Source organism: Pleuronectes platessa, chromosome 3 (assembly GCF_947347685.1).
Source record: "Pleuronectes platessa chromosome 3, fPlePla1.1, whole genome shotgun sequence".
NCBI classification, from domain to species: Eukaryota; Metazoa; Chordata; class Actinopteri; order Pleuronectiformes; family Pleuronectidae; genus Pleuronectes; species Pleuronectes platessa.
This window is the reverse complement of record NC_070628.1, coordinates 26,523,036-26,549,720: the sequence shown is the minus strand read 5'-3', so window position 1 is coordinate 26,549,720 and position 26,685 is coordinate 26,523,036. Positions and strand designations below refer to the sequence as shown.

At 40.4% G+C, this 26,685-nt stretch overlaps 2 protein-coding genes across 6 annotated transcripts; both read left to right on the top strand.

Moving 5' to 3' along the window:
- Window positions 1-1,692: 1,692 nt before the first annotated feature.
- On the top strand, window positions 1,693-14,950 carry rasal3 (RAS protein activator like 3). 2 transcript variants are annotated; one of them, XM_053418325.1, is made up of 19 exons: window positions 1,693-2,728; window positions 4,753-4,874; window positions 5,019-5,097; window positions 6,373-6,440; window positions 6,527-6,606; window positions 7,213-7,342; window positions 7,444-7,542; window positions 7,629-8,303; window positions 8,450-8,594; window positions 8,741-8,885; window positions 9,005-9,241; window positions 9,426-9,627; window positions 10,972-11,063; window positions 11,161-11,274; window positions 12,561-12,738; window positions 12,916-13,026; window positions 13,136-13,326; window positions 14,094-14,178; window positions 14,569-14,950. In XM_053418325.1, the coding sequence occupies exons 1-19, from the start codon at window positions 2,131-2,133 to the stop codon at window positions 14,677-14,679; spliced, it is 3,462 nt and encodes a 1,153-aa protein (XP_053274300.1). In that variant the 5' UTR covers window positions 1,693-2,130; the 3' UTR covers window positions 14,680-14,950. The 2 variants fall into 2 exon arrangements, with proteins under 2 accessions (XP_053274300.1, XP_053274301.1); XM_053418326.1 differs by lacking the exons at window positions 1,693-2,728; window positions 4,753-4,874; window positions 5,019-5,097 and adding an exon at window positions 5,104-5,803.
- Window positions 14,951-16,644: 1,694 nt separating this feature from the next.
- Window positions 16,645-26,039, top strand: trim25 (tripartite motif containing 25). Of its 4 annotated transcripts, XM_053418677.1 has the most exons (10): window positions 16,651-16,969; window positions 17,251-17,889; window positions 18,328-18,423; window positions 19,939-20,172; window positions 21,155-21,323; window positions 21,762-21,836; window positions 21,936-22,022; window positions 22,169-22,282; window positions 22,670-22,729; window positions 22,822-26,039. In XM_053418677.1, exons 2-10 carry the CDS (start codon window positions 17,269-17,271, stop codon window positions 23,346-23,348), a joined length of 1,983 nt encoding a protein of 660 aa, XP_053274652.1. In that variant the 5' UTR covers window positions 16,651-16,969; window positions 17,251-17,268; the 3' UTR covers window positions 23,349-26,039. The 4 variants fall into 4 exon arrangements, with proteins under 4 accessions (XP_053274654.1, XP_053274656.1, XP_053274652.1 ...); XM_053418679.1 differs by lacking the exon at window positions 22,169-22,282 and having other exon boundaries at window positions 16,645-16,969; XM_053418678.1 differs by lacking the exon at window positions 21,762-21,836 and having other exon boundaries at window positions 16,653-16,969.
- Window positions 26,040-26,685: the final 646 nt, after the last annotated feature.

Below are 26,685 nucleotides of genomic sequence, written 5' to 3'. Positions count from 1 at the left end.
GGCTTGAAAACATAATGGTCACATGACCACAAATGTGTACCGTTGCCTAGATACAGGGGGTGACGTTCACTCACGTTCATTATATGAAAACTGATTCGTTAAGTTCACCGTTCGCGAAAAATATGCGCAACATGAACAACACTGTACAGGGAGCCACTGCAGAGGGGCTGAAGAGCCACAGGTTGCCGACACTGCAATAGGTTTTAAAGCTATGTAACTACTAAATGTCTTTGTAGCAACACATTGCCATCCCCACCAATAATGTCCGTTCTGTTCTGACAGGTGTGTGTGCACTGCATGTCTCTCTCAGACAAGATTAGGGAGGTAGCAGAGGTAGAGACTAGATCACACATTTGGATTAATACATGAGGAGAGGTTTTATGAGGGAAACTGCCTCCACATATGTCACCTGCTTCCAGATCAACCAATGGCAACATTCAATCGCAATGGTTGAATTTTAACCAGTAGAGGGCAGTCACTATGCATATTCACAAAAAGTGTTTAATTCAAACACTTGCTGATGTCAAGATTTGGACCAGAATCATTCAACTCCACTACTAAATACCTGGGTACATTGATGTTCAGCTGAAAAAAGTGGTTTAGTTACTCTTTGGATTTGCTGTGAACTTTTGCAGCCTGCAGTCAACAGGAACACAACTAATAATTAAGTTAACTACAGCAGGTCATCTCCTTTATACATTATCTAACTGTTAAGTTCAAGAAGCCATTGAGACAAATTGTGATTTGTGAATATGGGCTATACAAATACAATTGATTGATTTTTTGATTGATAAAATGATAGCAAATATAGCAAATAGTTTCACAAAGCTCAAGGTGACATCTTCAAATGACGTATTTTATCTGACAAACAGTCCAAGAATCCAAAGCCTTTTAATTTTAGTCATAAAAAATAAAAAAATAAAAAATGTGTATGTATTAAGGATCAAAATTGTGGCTGATAAATGCTCTATCGACTAATCAATTTATTGACCCAGTTCATTGCAGCACTTCATTTAACACCTCACACACATTTTCATTGAAGTTGAATTCCATTGCCATTGACAATATGAGAACACAGCCAGCAGAGGGCCACGATAGAATGAGACACATATCTGACATCCTGAATCTTTCAACAATGCAATATATTAACAGTCCTGTTCATGCACTTGAATGTCCGGATACAATTTTTACAATGCTACAGTGGAATCAGTAACCAACCGTCCACTTATATTTTAACATCAGGCACCTATTAACATTAGTGCGTACATCTCGCCCCACTTGGACGCAGCAATCTTCTGCAGATGAGTAGAGAGCAGCATGAGCACAGGATGTGGTTTTCAGAGTCTGAAAAAATGATCTCAGCAGGAAGTGCAACCTCCCTGTGACAGGAAACTGATATTAACAGTCAACAGTCCATACTCGCACAGGTAGCTGATAACACATGGATACCGTCAGACTGCTTTATTCATCATGGTCTTATTCAAAGTCATAGTCAAACTGGGTCTACGCCCTGCTATGCAATATTAGTAATAGAGAATACAAAAAGAGATGTTATCCTAAAGTTGATCTCCTCCTAGTTTAACACAATAGTGCATTTTAATAATTGATTCATGAAATTCTGTTAGTCAATCAGTATCTTGATAAAAGAAATAAGGCTTCTAACACTCATAAGGCAACAGATAATAACTGCTATGAGAACAGGTGTCCTCTGAGGTGCAGGTGGAGGAATGATGACTATACATCAGAACAGGAAGTGAGAAAGAAAGGAAGTATCAAATGAAAGCAGAAAGACCAGAGAAGAACAGATTTCTGTAAAGGGATGAACTTCTCTGTCATTTTATGAGGAAGCAAACAGCTCGTGGGTAAGAGGATTTGTTTACTGCAGCAAAGCAACCACAGAAAGACGACAGTCGTGTGTTGCTGCCGGATAGCGTTCTGCAAGACAGGAAACGAGAGAAGCAGAGGGACTGAGCTGGTGCAGGCGCGGTAAACTTTGTCATCGTTAACACAGACAGCAGTCTCCAAGTTAGTGGTGAATCAGAAACACGTCTCCCGAGAAGGTATTTGAATTTTGCTTGATGCATCTTTAAGAGAAGAGAACATTTGAGTCACACACCTTTAAAATCTGATATGGGCACTGAGGAGAAAGATTTAGAGCCTGCAGCTCAACAACCAAAGGAGCATGGATCACCAGAGAAGGAGAAGGAATCTCCTGTGGAGCCTCCAGCAGGACAAATATCTGACACCACCGACACCATCGATACATACAGTTGGCAAACGGGCAAGGGGGCACTCGAAGATGTGAAAGATCGAGGAGAAGGAGGAGCAGCTTCTTCTTCATCTACAATCGACAAGATTCAGAAGGCCTCTTCCAACAAATGGACCAAGATGCAGAACTGGCGCAAGGCCCTGAGCGAGGAACAAGGTGGGAAAGGTGGAGAGGGAGCCAAGCAGGATAAAGGTGCCAGTGGAACCAGAAAGAACCCCTTCCGAAGGGCCCTGTCTGAGCCTCCGGGGTCCCTGTTTACGGCCCTTTCCTCCAGCGCAGGTGGCTCAGCCGACGCAGCTTCATGCTCAGCTGCTGCAGAGGCCCCGGGGGTCTCCTCTACAGACCCTTCACAGAGGGGAGGCGGAGGGGCGCTCTTTAAAAAGTACCTGAGGACTGTTTCCCAGAAGCTCAAGAGGCCCAAGCTGCCAAGTCGGAGCAGCACCCAGACATTACTACAAGGTAATAAAATACATATTACATACTCAACTTATAATACATACTCCACCTATTTAAAGAGTATTTCAACAGTCTTTCAATTTCATGTTTGAGTTAAGCACGGGAATGGGAATATGGGACTTATTTTCTTACTCGTAATGACACATTTTTACATTATAAATAAATTTGATAAAAGGTGTATACCAATGTGCAAGATGCACAAGGCAACATTTTGTTGTCATTTATCAAAATGGTCGTTCTATGTGGTTTGTACGTAGGATCAGTGACACAGTCGAGTAGGTGAGGTACTTGTGAGGCATGTGTTAGTAGATGAACTAAGTGATTAAAAGAGATGCTGATGAACTCAAGACAACATTAAACAAGAACATACAGCCTGAAAAAGTATAAACAATAAAAGAGCAAAAATGAACATTATCTGTAAAAATATATCTCTGGATTGAATTCTTCGAAAGTTACATATCATTTTTTTAATCAAATAATGTAGTTACCCTTTCAATAAATTAAGCTTGAAAACTATTCAAATGGCATCTTAAAAACTTCTTCTTCAGATTTTTTAGTTTTGGTGGTTCATCGTGTTGAAGAGACAGTGTGATCACACCTTAGAACAAATCTGAGTTTGAAGGCCCCACAATAGAATCTGGATCAGCGGTAGCGTCTAGGAACTACTTAGATTTATAGACTGGTGTATATGATTCTTTTTACCCCTTTCCCCTGATATTTAATGGAACAATAATGAGCAAAACAAAATCGAAATACATTAATCTGCTTAATTTTGTCACAATATTTTTGTGTTTTAAGCATTACTGTCACAAATTCATGGTAGACATAACAAGGACCAAAATTACCTTCCAAAAAAAATGTCTGCTATAAGTGAGGAAAATTATGCCATTCCCAACAATTACCTTAAGATTTACAAAACACTGCTACAGGAAACTGCTCTGCAGAGCAGGAAGCTGTATTAGTATTAAGTAATAAGTATTGTTTATTCTTAAACCAACTGCACTTTAGGGGCACCAAGGCCTGGGGCTCTTTATACCAAAATGATTGTTTAAAATTAGTTCTTCCATTTATAAATAAAAAAAGACATTCATTCAATATTACTAGCTTTTCAGTATTTCCATCCTTGTTGTCTACCAGTTCAAACAGTTTGCTCAGTCGGCAGATACAGAGGCTGAATGACCTCTCATCTAGTGACATTAGAAACCCCAGCAAACGTCTGACCAGCTTCAGAGCAACACCTGGCCAAAGATCATGTCCACAATAAATGTTTGCGACATACTTGATTGTCATCTGACACTATGGCAGACTGCCTGAACACAGAAACAGAAAAACAACACTAACTAGGGGAATGAACGACAAACATCTGGCTCTAAAAGGTACGAGGAGAACATGACTGCCCAGAGAAGTTCAGGGATTTTTCAAACTGATAAACAAGTGAAATCAAGGAGAAAATGTCACCTCCTGCCACATTCGTTGCAAATAAATATGGCTGCATTATTATCTATTATATCTATTTCTCCTCACACTTACTACTGAGCTACTCTATACATTTTTTTGAAAATAGATGACATAAAATGGCAGTTAAGAAAGTAAAATCTGTAGCAACATGAAAATACGTCTAGACAAAAACTATAGAGAAACCACAGGATGTGTGCAGCTCATCCTGGTGTGTCAGCAGAGCGATATCATCTGAAGCCCCAGTGGGTCAGCAAGTGGGAGTGACCAAGTGCTGTGGGAGATAACGGACCATAATTACCAACAATAAAAGAATCAAACAAGAGCCAGCATGTGGCTCCAATTATGCTTCTGCAATGTCCATATATTAAATAGGATATTAAGGATACAGTTGGTTCTCCAGAGGAAGAGAAACCATTCTGTTCATCTATTTTGTAGAATATGTTTAATTTGCATTTACATTTTAAGAAAAAAGCAATTACAGCAGGTTCATGTGTCGTTTTAAGCCGTGCATTAGTATAGAATAGTATAAAATATGAGTATGAGTGTGCACATGTGCTCTTGTGTGGCAGATGTGGGAGGGACTACTGAACTGCCACGACTACAATGGGCCCCACCTCAAGAGGTCCCCATATGGGACATCAGCAACTGTAACCTTGAAGATGGACAAATTCTCATATCCCCAGAGGAGGAGGTACAAACAAACACACACACACACAAACAAACACACACACACACACACACACACACACACAACTACTGTATGTGTGTTGTGGATCCACAATGTTGTGTTTAAAGTGCTAAATGAATAAAGTTGAAGTTTTTTTTTTTTTTACAGCCCACGATGTGGACTCGAAACCGTGTCAGCAGTTGCCTGTCCAACATCAGCATGCGGAACCTTGCAGATATCGACACAGGTTCATACATCACATACACACACACACACTCACACAGAGGAAGTCACTTTAGAGACTAGCGCTCACCCTCATCCTGACCTAAGTGAACTGAATAGTACTTGTCTAACCCTAACCTACACCTAAACCCAACCTTAACCTTAACATGACTTGACCTTAAAAAGTAATGATTTACGTTATGAGGACTTGCTTTTTGTCACCCATCCCCCATGTATATAAATTAAGCAAAATATAGATCAAATATGTGCATTAAATAAAATGCAGTGAACCCTGAGTAAAACCATCAGAAAAGTGACTAAACACGACCGCCATCACAGCTTCTGACATCATGTCCACTCTAATGGCTCTGCAGACAGTCACAGAGGAAATAGCTGAATGTTTATGCATGAGACTTTCAAATTGCTTCCTCTACGTTTTTGGGGAAGATAGCATCGCGCCTGTGTGTTCTACCAGTCCAATGAGAGCTCGTAAAGAGAGAGAGAGAGGGCACAGTCAGTGTCTGCTTCGATAAAGAGGCTGCGCACTGGAAGTTACTGCTCTCGTACAACATTTTGGCTGCTTGGCTGGTGCTCGCTGTCACCATCAACAGAGTTTAGTGAAGAGATGAGGGAAATGTTGCACAGTCCGAGATCCAAGTAACGAGACTGTGTGACACCTGCAGACTAAATGATGGGATTCAGACGCTGGTTTGTCTGTGGTGGGGCACTGGGTAAGACATTACGTTTTATGAATTGTGTTGTAAACTTGTGACTTTAAAGATGCTTTTTCCCTAGTAACTGAATAATTAAAAACAGCGATACTGAAACTACAAATGAGGCAGAATCCTGGCAGAATATGATTTGTTTCTAATTTTATTATCTGCATAGTTCTAAATAGCTTTTCACATATAAGAATGTCTGCAAGCCAAGTGTGCACAGTGCAATAGCAGACCTAATCAAATTGTTGCAGCCCTGGCTGAAAACCACATCCTCTATGGGCTCATCTCTTTGTATTTGCTAATATAATAATCTTGGCTAATGTTCTGAGGGTTTAATCTTTCATCTGTTGAAGCACAGACATGAGTGCTGCCAGTGGAGTTGAAGCAGTCAGAAGTTTGGGCAAAGGGTTGGAAGACAGGGCCTTCCATCAAACAATTGACTGAAACATTTTATAAAAAGACAAAATGTTGTGGACAAACCTTAAATGGAAAGTGGGATAGGATTTTTTCAAAAACCGGGGTATAAAAATAAGCTTAGTCCATTGTCAATATCAATGACTTTGTTTTGGCCTGACTCTTAGAATGCAGTCCTGACAATGTGGGCCTGTCAGGTGGCCCGCGACCAAAGAACCAAGATGGTGGTGTGAGGGTGAGTATTTTAAACATAACAGATAACAATCTTTCTGCTAGCTCCACTTTTCCTGTTGATATAATGCTTGTGTTCTTCATCCTCAGGCACTGATCAAGAGACGTCTGGAGAACAAGGCCAAGAGGAATAGCAACACCCAACCGTCGGGGCTAAACAAAGGAAGCAGGTAAACTACACTGTTACTGTGAAGCAAAACACAGTGCAGTCCACAAGTACTGATACTTTCTGTGTACTCCACAATATTGGATTTGAAATCAATTGGGGGGCCAATTAGAGTCAATGAGTAAATTAAGAGTCTACTGCCACACCGGCCTCTCTTTGTTGGGCTGAGCTAAATGCTAATATCAGCATGCTCACAATCACATCATTAACATGTTCATTAGCCTAGTTTAGCATGTTAAATATCTTGAGTTTTCTGATAGGTGAATTTTGTCTTACATCTTAGTATTGGACAAATAAAACAATTGAAGGATTACATTTTTTTTTAAAATCATTGTTATATAAGTGATTGTAACTAAATGTTTGGGGGCGATGAAGAGTCTCTGAATGTGGTGCATGAGGAAAAGCCACGGGTATCACCACATAAAATCATGGAAATAATTGTATTGTCTACAAGGCATCTATTTTAATTACAGATATTCTTATCTATCAGTGTATATTTATCTCATGTCCTCTGGTGTCCTTTCATGACACCAGCAGTCACCAGCATAATATTTTGACAACTAAAATGTTATAATTTTTACTATGGCAATTTTTTTTTTTCTTATTTAAGACATTATAGTTCCCGGGAGTCTGTGTCAATTCCAGTCAATGCAGTTGGGAGTCTAGATCTGAGTGCAGACACCAGCACTGTCATCAGGCCCGTCCACAGCTCCATTTTGGGGGAGAAGTACTGCTTCGAGGTAAACAGTGACTTGTGTTTGTTCCTTCAGGATCCTGAGGGAGAATCATATGGTGCCTGTGTCCAAAAAAGAAACACTTTCTGGTTTCAATGTACTTACAGGTGATAAACTCTGAGAGCACCCACTGTTTCGGCTGCTCCTCAGCTGCCGAACGTGACCGTTGGATTGAGGACCTGAGACGGGCTGCTCAGCCCAATAAGGTATGAATTACTAAATATCTGTTGTTAGAATGTGCCATAGAAAATCTAAATTCTAATAAAACATCTAAGTTTATCAATTTTTCCAGGATAATATTGAGCGCACAGAGAACTCCCTGTGTCTGTGGATAAATGAAGCCAAGGATCTGCCACCCAAAAGGCGTTATTACTGTGAGGTACACCTAGATGGGACCTTGTTTGCACGTACCAGCAGTCGAGCTGTTGGCAAGCCATTGGACCGCTCCGGCCTGGCAGGGGACAGCTCCTCTGGGTCCTCAGGAGGCCTGGGGGCCAGTGGAGGTGTGGTTGGAGGGTGTCAACTATTCTGGGGTGAATTTTTTGAGCTCGACAACCTGCCCTGCGTCTCCCAAATCAACTTGCATCTCTTCCGCGAGGAGGACCCCAAGAAAAAGCGTCACTCCAGAGAGGAGCCCAGCCTGCACCCACTGGGCAGTGTGGCTATACCTTTATCTGATATCCGAGGGCGGACCTATCAGGAGAAATGGTATCCGATCACTCCATACAAGGCGGCAGGCACAGCAGGGTCCAAAGAGCTCCTGGGACCACAGGCGTCGATACGTATTAAAGCCCGTTTCCAAAATTTGAAAGTGTTGCCCATGGAGAAATACAAAGAGTTTGCCGAGTATGTGACGGTGGATTATGTGGAAATGTGCAGAAGTCTGGAGCCGCTTCTGAATGTTAAGGAGAAGGAAGAGCTGGCAGGAGCTCTGGTCCATGTACTGCAGAGTATTGGCAAAGCTAAGGTAAATAATGAGCTAAAGAAATCATAATTTTGAAATCTCACAGTGTGGAAATATGACTAAAACACAATCTCAAATAACCCCACAGAAAGCAATAATCATAATAATAAGGAATAATAACTTGTATCTTAATTGAATGCATGTTTCAGGAGTTCCTCATTGACTTGGGTGGTGCAGAGGTGGAGCGTCTTCAAGAGAGGGAGGCACTGATCTTCAGAGAGAACACACTGGCCACTAAAGCAATTGATGAATATATGAAGCTTGTTGGCCAGAAATACCTCATTGATACACTAGGTAGTATCCATTGAAGATTATTTTTTATAAATGTTTTATTATAACAACCAGTCTGACAGAGCTCAAATTGACGGTACACAACTGTTCCTGATCTCTCTCTCCCCCTTCTCTTTCTCTCTCTTTCTCAATTTTCTTTTTCACTACAGGAGACTTTATCACCCGTCTTTATGACTCGGTGGAGAACTTTGAAGTCGATCCTCGTAAATGCCCCGCCTCTGAACTGTTAAACAACCAGAAACACTTGATCGAGGCCTGTGAGGAGGTGGTGATGAAGATTATTGAGATCCATGGGTGAGATCAGAGCTCATCATGGAAAAGTCAGAGAAAAACAAATGATACAATTTTAAGGCCAGCAGTAATGTTTGAGCAGAATTCCGTGGGCTGATGTTTAACATGTTTCCTGCCCTCAGAACCTTTCCTGAAGAGTTGCACAAGATCTTCTCCAGCTGGGTGGAGCTGTGCGAAGACCAGGGCAGACCAGAGATCGGTCAGCGTCTTATCTCTGCTTCCCTCTTCCTTCGCTTCTTATGCCCCGCTATCCTCAGTCCTTCTCTTTTTGGTCTGACGCAGCCTTATCCCGAGACAAACACCCTGCGTACCCTCACCTTAACTGCCAAAGTCATCCAGAATTTGGCAAACTTCACCTTGTGAGTATCCTCTCATCTGGATTGGAAGTCTAATACAATATTGGAGCAAAAACATCTTTCGACAAGATGAAAAATATATTTTCTGGAAATGAGAAAGATAACAATAATGTTTAACCTGACAACTGATAATCATACTAAACCTAAAGTAGATTTTAAGTAAATTAAATCTTTCATTCTGTTCCAGGTTTGGTGATAAGGAAGAGTACATGCTTTTTATGAATGAATTCTTGCAGCAACACTGGAATGGAATGAGGAGTTTTCTACAAACAGTGTCCAGTCAGGTCAACGAAATCCCAATGACCTCTTTTGACGGCTATGTGGATCTGCCTCTGCGCCTGGCTGTGCTCCATGGCCTGCTAGTAGACATCATCTATCAGAGGGGCCAGGTAGGATGGAAAACCAATGGGCTCCCTTTGGTCTGTCAAGCCCACAGTATTTATCATCTGTTTGTACCTGATGGTCACAGTTTATACAAGATTTCTGCAGGTTTCGACCAGTTAAATTTAAGACAGAAATGCAAGACCCATGAAAATGGCTTTGAAATACAAACAAATTTTACTGTGCTACAGAAGTAGCAAATTTAACATAATTTTTTAACGAATTATCTAAAGGTTTTAAAATAATATACAGCACATAAGACTTTTTAAGGCCCAACATTCAGATTAATACATTTGAGACTATTTTAGTGTTATCTAGTGTCTTGAGTCCTTGAGCCATTCGCTGTTTACCGTGACCCCAATAACTTATGGCTCAGCTGCTGTGCTTTCTAGCCCTCAGGGTCTGCTTATGCTAGAAAATAAAAAATGTGTTCATGTTGTCTGACCACATTGAAAAAAGCCACACCTCAAGGTAGACTAAAATGGGTTGGTCATTGTAGACACACACAGGTTTGTAACTTATCCCCTCTACTGTTCGCCATTTCGATTGTAGCTCTAGCCATTGCTCTTAAAAAAAATCAGAAATTAACCTAGGTATAGAACAGAGGGGCGTTACACACAAAATATGGCTATACAGACAATGCTATTTTGTATGTCTAAGACCCATTAAAAAATGTAAAAAAGAAAAGTCTATGTGAATGAACCTCCTGTCTATAGCCAGCTGAAATGATCATGTTATCGAAAATGTATTTAACTTTTTCATAACTTACCAATCCTGATATAAAAACAGTCTTTAATTCATTGTATAGTTGCATATCATCATTCATCTGGAATGGTAGACCACACAGAATTAAAAGAAGTGCCTTTCAAAGGCCATAGAAAATGCCGGTAGCCAGTTTCATCTAGGTTCTGTGCTATGTGCCCCATCACCCATATCCCCTATATAATAATAATAATAATAATAATAATAATAATACATTTTATTATTATAAATACATTTTATTTATAAGGCGCCTTTCAAGATACTCAAGATACTCAAGGTCGCCGTACAACAGTCAACAGCAGAGCTTTTTAAAGCTCTGCTTTCTGCTTTGTGCTTTAAAAAGCACAAAGCAGAGCATATATATATACATATTTTGAAATAAAGACTTACTTTTCAAGCAAATTTTATTTTATTTTCAACCTAACAGACCAGCTTCAATTGCAGTCTGGCACATTTTGTGAAAATCTGATTGACGTTTGCATGTTCAGCTTTCGATAAGCATAATTTTCTTATCATTACAAAGTATCACGATGCTGCTGACATGTTAAATTACTTTCTATGAACGCGGTCTAACATTATTTCCTCCTCAGGACACAATCGACAAGCTGCACCCTCTGCCAACGATTCTTAACCAGATAACAGAGTCAGTCGGACCTGAAGCACATCGGATCCTAGTCAATAGGTATGTTAAAAGGCCTTAAACAGGTCTACAACATGTGAGTAATTACCAACTTGAACATAGTGTTGAAACATTTACTGGAGATTGCTTTTTCTTTCAGCGGAATGGGACAAGCCAAGCCGGTGTATGTTCCCCCTAAATACTTGGACAAGTTCAGCCCTCACCAGCCATCCCTCCAGCAGCTTCCTCTGGACTCCAAAGGCCTACGAGAAGGGTATTGTACCCCTGACATTGTATTTGTGCTTTTTTGGATGTCAGTAGCCAAGAATGGGTTTTTGGGCTGACCCACAATATGTGTACCAATGATATATCCAGTCATGCAGTTCTTTTCTAATAGTCACCATGTGGCTACCATGATGTTAGGTATGATGCTTATTCTGGATGTTTGTATTCTGAATTCTTCATCCTGTACAGTGACATATGTAAGTTGTTGTATTCTTTCTGTCACTACCTTGAGGTCATGACAATGCAGAGAGGTTTGACTGAGAAATAAGGCCTCTCAGGACAGGCAAGCACAAGGATATGTTTAATAAAAGTAATTATAAGTTAATCTGTTTAAATATGGAAATTATAAGTGAAGCCTTATAAAGCACACTCACCACTTCAACAGCAATTTTATCTGGTTCTCTTTATTTTCTCTTTGGTATTGAGAATGAAATAATGAACTATGAATAAGAGTCAAATTAACCTTGTATTTCACCTGGAAATGGGCTCTAGTTTACAAAACAAACTGGTATTGTTAGAAGAACAAACCAAAAAGTCCAGAACTATTCCTGTATAGGTACATTCCAAATACAGTCAAACTAAAGCGCACATGCTGTACAAGTGCTGTTGCGTCATGTGCTAAAGAAGTATGTTTTCAGCTATGTTTTATGGCAAAATGCCTCTGTCGCAATATTAGTAGATACCCCTGATTGGAAGGAATCCTTTCCTCAGTTCAAAATGTACTCATACAATAGTGCACAATACATATATATATATATATATATATTGACCGAACAATTTTAGAAGCCCTGGTTCCAGAAGTAAATTTCCCATTCATTTTCTCTGTTGATGTTTCAGGGGGAAAAAATTGGGTTTAAGGCCGTGAACCAGGTCAGCCAGCTAGGAGAAAAATCGTGACCATAAAACATTTGATGCACAGCAAAAAAACATTTGGAGAGACAGAAAAAAAACTAACCCTAACCAATCAGAGACAAAGTGTTTACACCTTGTGGATCCTTCTTCACATTTGGATAAAAACAAATTTTTCTTGAAATTGAGTTGATATCATACAGACTTGTGGCTTCTACAGGAGAATATAACATTGTTTCACATCAAGTAGCTTGTGGTAAGTTTACCTTGGATAGTAAAAATATTATGGTCAAAAATCTGAACCATAACTCTAACCATGCTGTCGAGTTCTGTTGGGGTGTTTAACATGCTAACATGATCAGCAAATTTCCCGAATGCCAGAGGTTATAATTGAATACTGAATACCTTTGTTCTTGTATTCAAAAGGGATGGTAGAAATCGGAGAGAGAGGAAGCCGGTCGCCAGAACTCAGAGTGCTCCTCACCGACGTCCCGGTCATGCAAAACATGTCTTGAAGAGGCAGACAAGTTCTGAAGCTCTGCCAATAGCTGACCCTGAACAGGAACTGGAGACCAACCAGCCACTTATCTCTCCACCTAATACTGTGAGTACAAAGAGGAACTCTGAGCGAGGCTGCTTTTCTAAGCAGATCATGATCTCAGGATTTCTAGGAGGAAAAATTGATATAAAATCAATGATAGATATATTTACATTTTAAATAGCATAGCTTTGAATTTTTTATTAGACGGAATCATGTTGACGATCTCTCCTCTTGTGTCAGAGTGCCAGTGTCAAACGTACACATGCACCTGTTCCCTGGATCAAAAACAGCCACAACAAAGAGTCAAGTGAGATGAAGGCTGGGAATGAGGGGTTCAACTTACTCGACAGGGTATGAAACACCTGCAACTCACTTTAACTGACCTTATACTGGTTGTACCTATAGTGTATTCTTTCATCAGCACGTTCCTTAAAATACCAATTTGTGATTGACACACCAGCACGCTCAAGAGCTGTCCGAGCTTCGTTTGGGGATAGACCAGGTGACAGAGCGAGAGCTGGACATGGCAAAGCGCCTGGAAGACTTCATCAGCCTGAGCCAGGATCAGAATTCAATGCTGCAGGCTGAGTTGAACGAGCTCCAGAAAGAGTTGGCGGTGCGGGACGAGCAGCTTGCCAGCGCCACCTTCAGGTAACATTGTGTAGTATAACTGTGATGTGCTTGCTCAATTTGTCAGCATGTATTCAGTATAAAATATTTTAGTTTTTTGTATTTTGTCTGCATTTTAATTGTATCAAGAACGATGGAAGTATGTTGATGAGGGGTAGCAGCATCCCCTATGGGCAAGGTTTGTAACTGTAAAAAAGTTTACTTTTAATGTTTTTTGTTTTAATTGTAGCACAGTAGCTTTTTTATACCACAGTGGATATGGCATCTAATGGTTCACATGGTGGCCTAACAAAACATATTCATGGCGTCTTGAACATGATATCTCTATATGTATTAGATTGCAGTGGTCAAAGGTCATATGAGTCTGGGGGGGGGGGGGGGGGGATATATAAATATATTTCATTGTGACAGCATTCAGTGTGTAGTCTATTTGCTGCACAGATGACAGAACTAAATAAAGTTAGCCAGGATTTCTAATGAAGAGCAGACCTGTAATCCATGTGAACTGTCCTTAGCTTAACATGGTACTAACGGAATGCGGCTTTGACATACAGTAACTGGGTGATTGTGTTTGTTGAGGTTAGTGTCTGTATAAAGTATTGTAAAACTGTTCTAAAATGTTGTTGGCCCTTTCAAATTAATACAAATATTGCACCACTCGAGCAGTAGGCTCCGATGTGTTGAAATTGTTAATACTAATTATCAGTAAATAAATCCATAACATATATAACTGAAGTGTCCTGGTTTTTGTCTAAATGCTTCCCTTCTTCTGTTTCTGTGTGTCACAGGCTGGGTGTGATTGAGGAAGAAAGAGAGGAAGATGAGAGGAAGCTGAATGTCGCTGTTGCAGCAGCTGAGCGAATGAACGTATTGGTAAGAAAAGAAGAGATAACCAATTATCTACAATCAGGGTTGAAGTGACATTAACTTCTACAGTTTTGTTAAAGGAGTAGTTCACCTCCCAACTCACATTTTATCAATTCATCTTGAAACTGACATGTTTGCAGTTTTGAGGTGAAGAGAAGAACCTCAGGTGAGGCCCTTCTGGCTGTTTCAAAGTCTAAAGATGGCCGTGCTTTTGGCTCTAAGGATCAGTGACTTCCTGTAGATAACTGCTTCAAACCCAGTTTTACAGAGTGTTATGTTGTCTTGATGTTGTGGCAGAGACCCACTCATCGACAGTACACAGCAGTTCAGTTGCTTACATAGTGTGTGCATGAGATGAATAAATCATATTGATGTCTGTTTTCTATGTGCTCACAGGAGGAACAGTTTGCAGGCCTGCTCAGGGACCTTCACCAGCTCAGCGAGGCCTCTAACAGTGGCCAAAACAACATACAGCATCCTGAAAAGCCACACATCAACAGCAACTGAACCCAAATAGCTTAGTTTCGCAGTTTTGTATAAATACTTGCAGTATATAGAGTTCATCTAGAAACATCTGCGTTGAGTCGCAATTTTGATTCCCTGATGAGATGTAAGTTAATTCTATGAAGATATTCAAATAAACTGCGAGTGGGCAAACTCTGACTCAGGAGTAAATTATACCGACTGAATTTCTCTGCATCTCAGCTTTTACTGTGTGTAAGCTACAGCTGTTTGAGTTTAATACATTTTCTGATGAATAAAATAAATACCACCTGAAGTGTTTCTCTCTTTGCCTTTTGCACTAATTCATACAAGTGCAACCGTGGTGGAAAATACACCACAGATAAAGGTTTTATAAAACCTAAACTTTCCAGGTTTTACATAAATGTACATTACATTTCATATAGCTGACGCTTTTATCCAAAGCGACTTACTTACTTCATATGTGCATTCAACACTGAGGATACAAACCAATCCTTTCCTCAAGAAAGCCAAACTACGAAGTGCTATAAGTAAGGGCCAAATAAATGCTACTAAAGCGCTACTTTTTATTTTAATTTATTATTATTTGAAGAAATGTGTTTTTAGTTTGCGATGGAAAATGTGTAGACTTTCTTCTGTCCTGATGACATTGGGGAGCTCGTTCCACCATTTAGGAGCCAGGACAGCAAACTGTTGTGATTTGGTTGAGTTATTAGCTCGCAGTGAGGGAGCAACAAGCCGATTGTTTGATCCAATAATTCAAAGTCTTTTGGTTGAATGTCAGGCGTGTTGGTTTATCCTAAATAAGAGATAAGCCGGACTGGTCCAATACAAGTATTTATTGAGACTCAATGAAAGTTGAACAACACATAGCTATGGACAATTATCACAGCCTAGGCTGAATCAGTTAGCAGTAGTTAGTCAATTATGGCCCCGAACAGAAGGGGTTTGATATAATTATAACAGTAGATTTAATGTGATTGGTTATAAAAGATTTGAGGGGGGTCACCGCAAATCAATTTGGTTCTCCCTTATTGGTCCGAAGCTGTAGTGACAAGAAGCCGTCTCCGTCACGCTCCTACTCTACGCTGCCGGTTGCTAGACAACCCTCCCTCTCCTGATAGCTCAATGTTGTTTCATAAACTAGCCTTGAGTAGAGAATGTTCTGTTTTCTGCTCCCTCAGCTGCACTGGCTATCCCAAAACAAAGTCACTCTGAACCTGGGATATCTGTCCGAAACTCTACGTGATGGCGAATGAGTCTGAGGGAAATACGCCTTAATATGTAAAAGTTAGAAATGCGATCAGGTTTAAAGTACAGTATATTGAATGTCGCTAATACACAGTCCTCACAACAGGCAGCAGCTCTTAGCAGACCTTTTATCAAGGCAGGTGACTAAACACCCATGTGACACACACATTCTAATGTCAAGACCAAACACTAGGAATGAAAAGGTCATTATCAAATCATCTGTGGGAAGGCCCTTTATCTGGCCCAAACTTTTCAAGGCCCCCCCCTCCTGCCTTTATTGCAAAGAGTGCAGTCAGACCCACACAACAGCTAAAATATTGAATTCCTAACATGAACTAAATTGTATCTATTAATTTAAACTCAATAAAGCAACCAAACACCCCAAATCAAGTATTGGTCAAATCAAATATAAGAAAATTCGTACCAAAGTTCTTTCAGAAGTTCTCACAAATATTTGTCTTTAATGTCTATAAACGTTTTAACTGGTATTGTGTGTTAAAAAAGCCCAGGCTTGAAACTGTCCAGCAATGACAGTTTTTTTAGAGCTCCCTTAAATTGTATGACCGGATATGTACCGACCATGGTCTTGCAACAGCACCCCCCACTACAAGCCTCCATGCCACGAGCTTTCTGCCAAAAATCCATCAGCTTAGTGGTAAATTGACTATGACTGAATTTTCCTTTTTGGGTGAGCTATCTCTTTAACATGGCAGACATGTTTGTTGGAGAAAACAACTTTTTGGAAGAAAACCACCTACCAGGAAGAGGTGTTTGCCACTTTTTCACGTATAATATCTGACATAATTAGAATACATTTGACTCATAAGATAAAAAATATTTTTCAGACAGAGATATAATAATATTTCAGATAAAACGCAAACACCTACCCCCTACTCCCTCACACACACACACACACACACACAACCCAGTGTGACGGCTCCATATTGTAACTGCGTCATTGCGCTCTGCACCCTCTCTCTGAACGCAGCTGAGCTTGAAGCACCGTCGGTTGCTTGTTATTGACTCTTTTCTCCTGGACTCGCTGCACATTCGGGACGTAAAGGTAAAGACCATTGTGGGACATTCATGATAAATACAATGTGGCTTTTTACTCGCTGACTTCCGTGTATTTGAGTGTTTGAATCACCAATTGAACGCCAGCTTCGACGTCGCGCTGAATGTTTGTTGACATTTAACTCTGTTGTAACCTATTTAATGTATAAATGCACCGTGTTAGAAGGAAGGTGCCGTAAACTCTGATCACATTTTACATTGAAAATGAATCGAGCCTCTTTACTTTCGTTTTGACGCTCCTCTAAAGTTAGGTTTCGTTTCTCCCTGCAGCGGCTCTGAGCTCTCGTCATGGCCGCGGTGGAGCAGAGTGACTTGTCTCTCATGAGTCTGGAGGATGAGCTGACCTGCAGCATCTGCCTCAGCCCCTTTGACTGTCCGGTGACCATCCCCTGCGGACACAACTTCTGCCAGGGCTGCCTGCTCACCACCTGGACGGAGCCCTACAGATGTCCCCAGTGTCGGACCCTCTTCCACACCAAACCCGAGCTGAAGAAAAACACGGTCCTCAGCACCGTGGTGGAGGCCTTAAACCTGAGGTTGGTCCGGAGCGCGTCGAGCCTGTCAGCAGAGGAGAAAGAGACCAAGGAAGAGACCATGGAAGAGATCAAGGAAGATGCTGTCATACGCTGTGACACCTGTATGGAAGCAGAGGCGGCCAACACCTGCCTCACCTGCATGGTCTCTTTCTGCGAGGAGCACCTGCGTCCTCACCGGGAGAACCCGGTGTTCCGTCTCCACCAGCTGATCGAGCCAGTTGGGGACCTGTTGGAGCGCTTGTGCCCGGACCACCACAAGCTGATGGATCTCTTCTGCAGCCAGCATGTCCGCCCCATCTGCAGCCTCTGTCTCCAGCAAGACCACAAAGGCTGCTCCTTCACTTCTCCTGAGGAGCAGAGGAAGCTCAAAGAGGTCTGCATGTGTCTCACTTTCCCCTTAGGGAGTTTAGAGGACCACCTTACCCAACTTAATCATATTGATCTGTACAGCCCATATTCAAAAATCACAATTTTAACAAAGTGATGTTTCATCTGCCCTTAGCACTTATTAAATAATTCTCACTCATCTGTTATCCAGCAACACAAATACTCTGATTTGATTTGATAAAGTAAAGCTTGTTTAGTTTCAACATTGAAGGAAAACAGTTCAACTTGTATTCCAGAGGAACTCCAAATTTCTCATATCAAATGTTAACACTAGTCCTTTTTTAAGAAAAATCCCATATTCTGAAAGGGATACTCCGTTAACACTATAAAGTTTGTGATTAGCCCAATAATCCGTAAGTGTAAGTGACACTTTGTGAACTGTGTTTGTGTGTCAAATTAATATAAAATGTTTCTCTGTTTGTAGTCGGAACTGAAGGACAAGTTGGACGTTCTTAATGCAAAGATTGTGCATAATGAGACCATTATGTATAAGATGAGGGACATGGAGGATATGTTGAAGGTATGTCTGTTTTGAAATTTACCAGCCCCCAATTTTAAAAACAGTAATATGTTGTAGGAATTTAGTGTCCTTATTGTCCTAAAGGGTACATAGTTACATTATGTCTTTGTTTCTAATGCAAATGCTGTCATATCTTTGTGATTGTTAAACAAATTATATTAGTTTATGTTGCCTTCAAAACTCACTGAGTATGTTTTTAAATATAGACTATATTGCACCTTGCTTAAATTCTTTGTTGATGAAACATGTCTTTTCAGCATGTTGTTGCAAGTAAAATTTGGTTGGTTTTCTATACTTTGAATGAAAGCAAAACATTTTTAAATGTTATATTTACCTTATTAAGCATCTGTAAAAAATATTCAGAATTTATCATAAAGAGAGGTCATTCAATGCACTTAAAGAAATACAAGTACAGATCAGAAACTTAAAAACACATTAAAAGTTGTAAAACATTACAACAAAAGAACAAATGATAAATCAGATCATGTTTAATTTAAGTTAGTAATTGGGTCATTTAGTGAAGGCACTGGAAAATAGAGTTGTGTATGACTACCTTTTGTAAAGCAGGTTATTGAGGTGATTAGATATCCATTGGAAGCTGTTCCAGCAGGGGCAGCACATTCCTAATGCAATATTACCCCATTTTGTTTCAACTTTCGTTGACATGCTCCTGCTGGTCTGAGAGACTTTTTAGGTTTATAAACATCTAATATTTTAGGAATGGCGGTTGGGTCCTGAGCTTTTGGTAAATGAGTAAGACTTGTAGATTCAGTCCTCTTGCTAACTGGAGGCCAGTGAAAAAAACTGGACATTTGAGTAATATGCTCTTTTACTTTATTTAGAACTCTAGCAAGCAACATTCTAAATCAGCTGTCTATTGGTCTTTTTGGTGAAGCTAGTGAGAAGAGCAATGTAATGTTAAGTCTGGAGAATAAAATGCATGAATAAGATTCCAAATGTCTCTTTTAGACAGAAAAACTCACACTGGTTTTGAGATGTCAACATTTTTTTCATTAAAATCTCTATTCATAATAACAAATAGATTGTTAGCATGGGTTGAAGTCTTGAATGCTCCAGACTCTAGGTAGGCACCGAGTTGGAACCTTCTGTCTTTGCTCCCAAATGGAAGTATTTTAAGTACTTAAAATCGTAAGTATTACAGTTTCAGTGAATGTGGTATTAACAAAAAACATGTGTCTTCAGGTAGTTATAGATTTGGCTAATAACCACCTTCTAACTAACCTTGCCTATGATTGTGATGTTTGAAATAGGCCTGTAAATACTTAAACTATAAGTGCAGAAGCATGGATTCTTTTCAGGAATTATTGCATCTACAATAATATACATACTATACACATGAGCTTGATGACTCTGCACACATACTCATTCAACTCAGTATCTAACATGCTTAAATTAAAAGAATATGGAATATGCATTCCCCTTATTTTGTTTGACTGCTGCTTTCAACTTTTTCCTTACTGATCTGTTAATGGATACTATCTTGGTCCCCTCTAGGCCTCAGCCACCATCAAGAAGAAAGCTTTGGTAGCCGAGTATCAAGAGATGCACGACATGTTGACTCAGGAGGAGAGCGCTGCTCTGAATGCAGTGGATCGAGAGGTGGAGACTGGTGAAACCAAATTGAACCTTCTCAAGAAGAAGTTCGCTGAGAACATCGACCACATGACTGGGGCTAAAGAATATATCAACAATCAGCTCAGTCAGTCGCAATCACTGGCCTTCTTGCAGGTTAGAAGATCCACACTAACAATCAGTTTAAGTTTTAAGTCTAGTTACTATAACAGTTCAGGAGCTATTGTGACACTATTATCAAGGCCTGGTTAAGTGAGAACATTTTGGTGTCAGGGGTCTTTAAACCGAGCTAACTTTTAAGTATTAAACAGAAACTCAAATGTTTGCCAACACCAAATTAATTAAGAACCCTCCCCAAACTTGGGGTCAAAAAAATAAATAAATGTCCACTTAAATATCAATATCTTGTGAATCTGAATTAAATCAATTTGTGAAATCAGTGCTGACACCAAGCGGTATTCAGCACATATTTATAGACGACCGGAGTCCCAGCACAGATGAGGTATAAATCTGATGACAAAGGGTCCCTGCATGGGGACACAGTGGAGGACCTGATTAGAATAAGTCGCTCTGAGGAGCTTGATGCAAAGGAGGCTGAACAGATGAGGTTCAGTCAGGACAAAAGAGCTACAATGCCCAAATACAAGGGTTGGCCGTCAGAGGTGCCAGGCCCCGATGGTCCTCAGAAGGATGTGCTCTAAAGGGAGGGGAAGGAGAGGCTTAAGCTGCTTTCAGAAATGCACTAGACTCTGCAGTTCCTCTGTACTTTCTCCAGAGGCATGTGATTTCTGCAGCAGACTAAATTCATGGAAACCTACCTAAGCCTAATGCCCCACCCCTCACTGCTCCACCCCTCACCTCAATGCTCTGTAGAGTTTTGTGAATGCGTATGAATGGAGAATCTACTGCACTCTTTGTGTAAAAGGAAAAAAAGCAGACCCCGTTGTGCAGACATTATCTGGAGCTCATGTCAAACAGCTGAAGAAGCTCTTGTCAGTTTCATATGTTGTTGTGTATGAATTCCAACCCAGGCCTGGGTCATTTTCCACATTAAGTAATAATATAGCTTAATCTTGACCATTTTGGAGAAAAGCTAGGGTCCATCAAAGAAAACCACATTGTGTTCCTCTCCTCACAGGTGTCATTTACCCTGCCTGCAGCTGTGAACTTTGACCCTTACACCCCTCGAATCAACCTGGACTCCAAGAAGGTGATGGCCAATGAGACCTTTGCTCTTACCTTGAAGGACCACCTGACCGAGCTGTTTAAACAGCCTGTTGAGTCCAGACTGCCACTGGCTAAATCAGGTGAATATGCAGGTGCATTTTACAGGTTGGAGATTTAACACATGAAGATGCATTAAGAAAGTATACTGAAATCAGTTTTGTACAATTTGGTTGCAGAAAGTAACACTGACATTGCTTTAATCTAAACAATTGTAGTTTATCTTGTAGTAAATATTGTAGGTATTTATTATATAAAAAGTTCAGAAATGTGTCCACTTAAATTTGTATTTACTCAACAACTGTTCATCCAATCAGTGTCAAAGTTGTTGGGTGTGTTACTGAGAGCCCTGGTATAAGCAGTGACAATTGTATTTATTAGTATTTTTATCTACAAAATCTACTAGTTCCTTAAATTGCACAACTTGTGTGTGGGTGGATATCAGGGTAGCTGTATGAAGTTGTGTGGATAAAAATAAAGTAAAAGACAATCATAATGAAAATGATCTCACATGTTCTCAGGTACAACAGCAGCTTCTGCCTCAGGGATTTCATCTATTCCCTGGGAAACTTCCTTCTGGAAACCTCATCTTTCCGGCAAATATTTTATGCGTGTCAAGAGTTGTATAACAGAAGATAACTGACGATTCAAGAACAAAATGCACTTTCATCTAGCTTTTTGTCTTCCTATTTCAGAGCCCCTAGGAAATCCAGAATATCCCTTGTGCCCAAGTCCAGATCCAGGTCCACAGTCTAAAGCAAGCCTAAAGAAGAAGCCTTCAAGTAAGAAAAAGTTATTTTGACTCATAAACTGAGAAACTAGATTATTAGGTACACATACTTAGTTTACATCTAATTCACACAAAGAAAAGAAATATGTCCGCGAAGGTTGTAAAGCTTTTTGAAGACAACTGTTTTGTCTGCCTCAGAACAAACCAAAAAACCTCAACCCACTGAAAAGCTGGTGGGATATAATCCTTTCGCAGAGTTTGGTGGGAAAGACCCAGGTCGTCCTCCTGTTTTCCAACCCAATCAGAAAACAGGTAGACCCCATCTACACTGAATACAAACACATCACACTACACCTCAACAGTAGCATCTGGAGATGGCATTTCTATTTTCTTTCTTTTGTTTTTGTCCTAAAATATTCTCCATCGACTTCCGTTACATTCCTATGACCTTTGGACCATGATGGAAGTTGATGAAAGATCAAAAGTGAAGCAGTAGAAACTGATATATTTTATTATCCCTGTGAAAAACATGTGCTCGCGTTACACGCACAGCAACCCAACTCTAAAATTCTGCAGTAATTTGGATGCCAGATGTATCTGTAGCATAGTAGATTCATTTCCAAATGTATTTTTGATTGTAACGTAACTGCAAGGTGATTATTCTAAAACAAATACATTTTTTGTCTTCCTCTAATGTAGAACCTTCAGACATTCCTGCAAACGTTGCATGTGCAGAAAAAAGAAGTGACCTGCTGAAATGTAAGTTTATGAATGTAGTGAGTATGTTTCTGTCCTATGACAGCAGCAACCTTATTTGTTGGTTGAATGTTCTTTCTTTTGTTTCTTTTTAGTTGCTTCAGGACTAATGCTGGACCGCAAGACTGCCCACAAACGCATCCTGGTGACTGAGGAGTGTACTAAGGCCTCTGTGACAGATGAGCAAGCAAACTACCCCAACTGCCCTCAACGTTTTGTCGTCTGCTCCCAAGTGCTCACCTCAAAGGGTTTCTCGAGCGGGCGCCACTACTGGGAAGTCCGACTGAGCTGCAACAACTTTATCGGCATTGGTTTGGCTTACAGCAGCATTGACCGTAAAGGTTCCACCAGTCGCCTGGGCCGCAACGCCCAGTCCTGGTGTGTCGAATGGTTTAACGTCAAGCTATCCGCTTGGCATAACAGCCATGAAACCGTGCTGTGCAATCCCAATCCGAAGCGCGTAGGTGTGCTGTTAGATTACGAGGGGGGCAGGGCTACATTCTACAACGTGGCAGACAGGGCATATCCCTTCCACACGTTTGAGTTTCCTTTTGCTGAAGCAGTGTATCCAGCTTTCTGGATGTTCTCCAGTGGTTCCTCCATTACTTTGTGCAAGGTGTAAGGATGTGGAGCATATTGTCATAATTACACACACACAATCAGCCCCTTGATGTCATTACTGAAATTAATATCACAATAATTACAGTAAACAATTTGTCTCTAAATGCATGTTAAAGAAAATTGACAATTAACAAATGTAAGAGGCCGACAAGCTTCAACAAGCTCCAAAATTAAAAGTAGAACCATTGAGACATTTTATTCTTTATGTGATAGTGAGTTTACAGGATGATTAGCCTCACTCATACCACTCACTACACACTGTGGTTAGCTCTGCATTCAACAAGGAAATACAGGAATATATGGTTGTGGTTACTCCAGTAGATTATAGAACTTGGGAGTGTCACAACTGAAATGGATGTGTGGAGTCAATAGCATGCCATAGCTGAAGTCATTAGCTGTTACCTTGCCCTACAGCCGCTGAAGTTGTCGTTCTAAACTGGTAGAGCCATTCTTTTTCGGTTTAAGAAACATCAGATTGGATCAGTATAACTTGCATGTCCTGCGTCCAATGTGACTAATGCACTTAAGTGTTTCTTAACACTTTAACAGAACACACACAACTTCCTGTGCACTTGCTGTACAGCGTGTTTGTGCTTGTGTTAACCCTTTCGACAAATTTTTATACACTGTAGATTGGTGATGAATAAAGAAGTGAATTCATCACACATGTCAGTCCAGTGTTATGAAATTAAGTCTGAAGGTGAAAGGATAGATAGTTTTGGACTGAGGCAGTTTAAGTTATAGGTCTGGGTCATGCAGCAAAAGATTTTGTGACACTAACTTTTTTTCCTATCAGTCGATATTGAGTCATTTCTAGCGATCGTAAGAATTCAGTTATTGAAAATGACATCTTTGTGGACTGAAAAGATAAAGACTACAACTTGTCAGTACAAATTCTTATAAATGTGTACAGAACTTGGAGTGTCACAGCTTGCTCTAAAAGAACACTCATGTATTCCATGTATTCAACTGAAAGCTGAACATCATGAGTGTTAAACTCTATGGTTGAGCATGTCTTATATAGGTCTGCCATGTGACTGGATAGAAAAAGCTGTTTCTGTGATGCAATCCGATATACCCAAGCCATCTACAGACAGCATATTGAGGTGGTTGATTTTCATATAATTTTATTTTTTCATCATAGCCGTTTAGTTAAAGTTAAGATGTGTTGTGGATATATTGTATCACCTGGCTCTATCTGCCCACGTCTTCAACTCTCTGACTTGTTTGGTTGGCGAGACCAGAAGTCACATAGACTTTGGTTTTTACATTCTGACAGTGTCTGTCTCATCTGTGGTCTTCAGTTGTTTTAATGTCAGATTCCCTTCAGAGAGAGAGAGAGAGAGAGAGAGAGAGATCATCAGCAAGGGTCCTTGTTTGGATTTAAACTTTGGATGTGGTTTTCTCCGTTGAAATTAAATGCTATACTGTTCTGTGGTAAGCACATCATCAGCCATACTACGATGTTGTTGTTGTTTGAAAGCACCTCAACTCTGTTAAGGATACATCTGGCTTCCACACTGCTCTAGTGTTTAAACAGCCTAAGCAGAAGTTTGGAAACGCTGCCGGCCTGTTTTAGTCTGAAAACTCCAGGATGGCGTTTTAGTCAGGATGGGTTAAATGGAGAATCTCTTAACCGCTTGCTGATCAGGGCTTTCAGTCAAGATGGAGCCTTCACTGATGTGTCAGGCTCCTATAACACTGGTGACATTTAGTGGCTTGTTGCCTGTTGTGGCACCAAAGTGTTTGGCCAGTATGCCTACGGATCACCTAAAATCAAAGCTTGTTCGTCCTGTTGATGCTAAATGGTGTGAAATCAAAAATTGGCATCAGCAGTAGACTTCTACATACACATCATTACTGCAGCACATGAGCAGTGAGGTTTGAACATGGTTCAGGCTAAGTACTAACTTCTCTGCACTAAATAGGTGCTGAAGACTGCATGGTCTGATTGAACTGATAAGTGAGCCAGGTTCAGATATGATGGCCACTGTTGTGAATCAGTCAGTTCACTGTTGGTCAATTGAAAAGATCTGTGAGGCATTGTGCCAGTGCACTTCAGGTATGGACCTTTATTTATTGGATCACCTGCCGACATTAAAGGCTCCATGCCTCACTGCACTGTTTGCTGTTGCAGTTCTTCACAATGGTACAGATGGCTTTGACAACTTATGGAGAGCTTTACCACAGCTTTACTCAACTCCTCATATTGTGTTGACACTTAGGACCAAGCTAAAATAATATGCATTGCATGGGTGTCAGGGATCAGGGGAATCAAGGGTCTTATGTTTGTTTGTTTGCAACATGTGTCCCAGTGTATTGGATTTAACTTTAGACAGCATACAGTTTGAGTGGACACTGAATCAGCCTGTCTGTAATCCTTGTATGTTTAATTTCCCTGTGCTCGCTGTCTGTGAAACGGGTAAAATGTTAAGGTCAGGTTCATGAACCACAGTCATATCTGTGGTGATTTGATTCAGTGGACCCAACAGGGGGTTTATATGACAGTCTTAAAATGCAAAAAATTAATTGTACCACATTTACTTTAATTAACATTTTTGTTACATGGTCTTTCTCTGTAATAAAGTGATTGAAGAAGCAGACGTGCATTTTAGGATATATGTTTTGCTCCTTTCTTATCTACAGATGACATCAATATTCAGTAATATAAATAAACGATTCACAGAAATGATCAGTTGAAGCAGTGTGCGTCAAAGTATATGTGATCAGAGCTCCTGGTACTTTGTGGCTACCTACTGTAATTTAAATAAAAACCATCTAGAACTGGAGCAGTGTTCATTGTAAACCTCTAAAAATGACCTGCAGTAATTGAGCTTTGGCATAAAGACCAGCTGCAGGACTCTGAACCTGCTGCACAGAGAGCTGTTAATTCAAAGTTCCGTGGGATTCAACTCGGCACACAAAACCCCTAATTGAAGGATCAGTTGTAGCTGCTGTAGACTGAGCCATCGCTGCTACAGAGCGCTGGCTGTCCGTTTATTCAAAGTGTCCCAACACTGCACTTCCTCGAGCCGTTAACAATACACATTCCAAGTGTGAGGACAATAAGTTGAACGGTTTTCAAGATATGCAAGCGACATTCAGAAGTTACTGGATTTAGATGACAGATACAATGTCCAGGCCACTCTTACACAGTCTCCAAAGCCCCTCCTCCCTTTTCAACTCCTTACACCATATCTATGCAGGGCAGGCAGGTAACCACAGCAACAACAACAACAAAATAAACATGGAGAAACTCCACCTGGCTCATATTGGTGGTTTAGAAATAGGAGTAGAGTCTACCTTGACCTAAATGTAACCCTAAACTAAAACACAGC

What these genes read in the sequence shown, in the direction of transcription:
- rasal3 (XM_053418325.1), top strand. Translation starts at nt 2,131, where the DNA reads ATGGGCACTGAGGAGAAAGATTTAGAGCCTGCAGCTCAACAACCAAAG. An exon ending in AATTTGGCAAACTTCACCTT is followed by an intron (nt 9,242 to 9,425) that starts GTGAGTATCCTC and finishes ATTCTGTTCCAG; the next exon opens with GTTTGGTGATAAGGAAGAGT. An exon ending in TCATCTATCAGAGGGGCCAG is followed by an intron (nt 9,628 to 10,971) that starts GTAGGATGGAAA and finishes TTTCCTCCTCAG; the next exon opens with GACACAATCGACAAGCTGCA.
- trim25 (XM_053418677.1), top strand. Translation starts at nt 17,269, where the DNA reads ATGGCCGCGGTGGAGCAGAGTGACTTGTCTCTCATGAGTCTGGAGGAT. An exon ending in AATCACTGGCCTTCTTGCAG is followed by an intron (nt 20,173 to 21,154) that starts GTTAGAAGATCC and finishes CTCTCCTCACAG; the next exon opens with GTGTCATTTACCCTGCCTGC. An exon ending in CCAACCCAATCAGAAAACAG is followed by an intron (nt 22,283 to 22,669) that starts GTAGACCCCATC and finishes CCTCTAATGTAG; the next exon opens with AACCTTCAGACATTCCTGCA.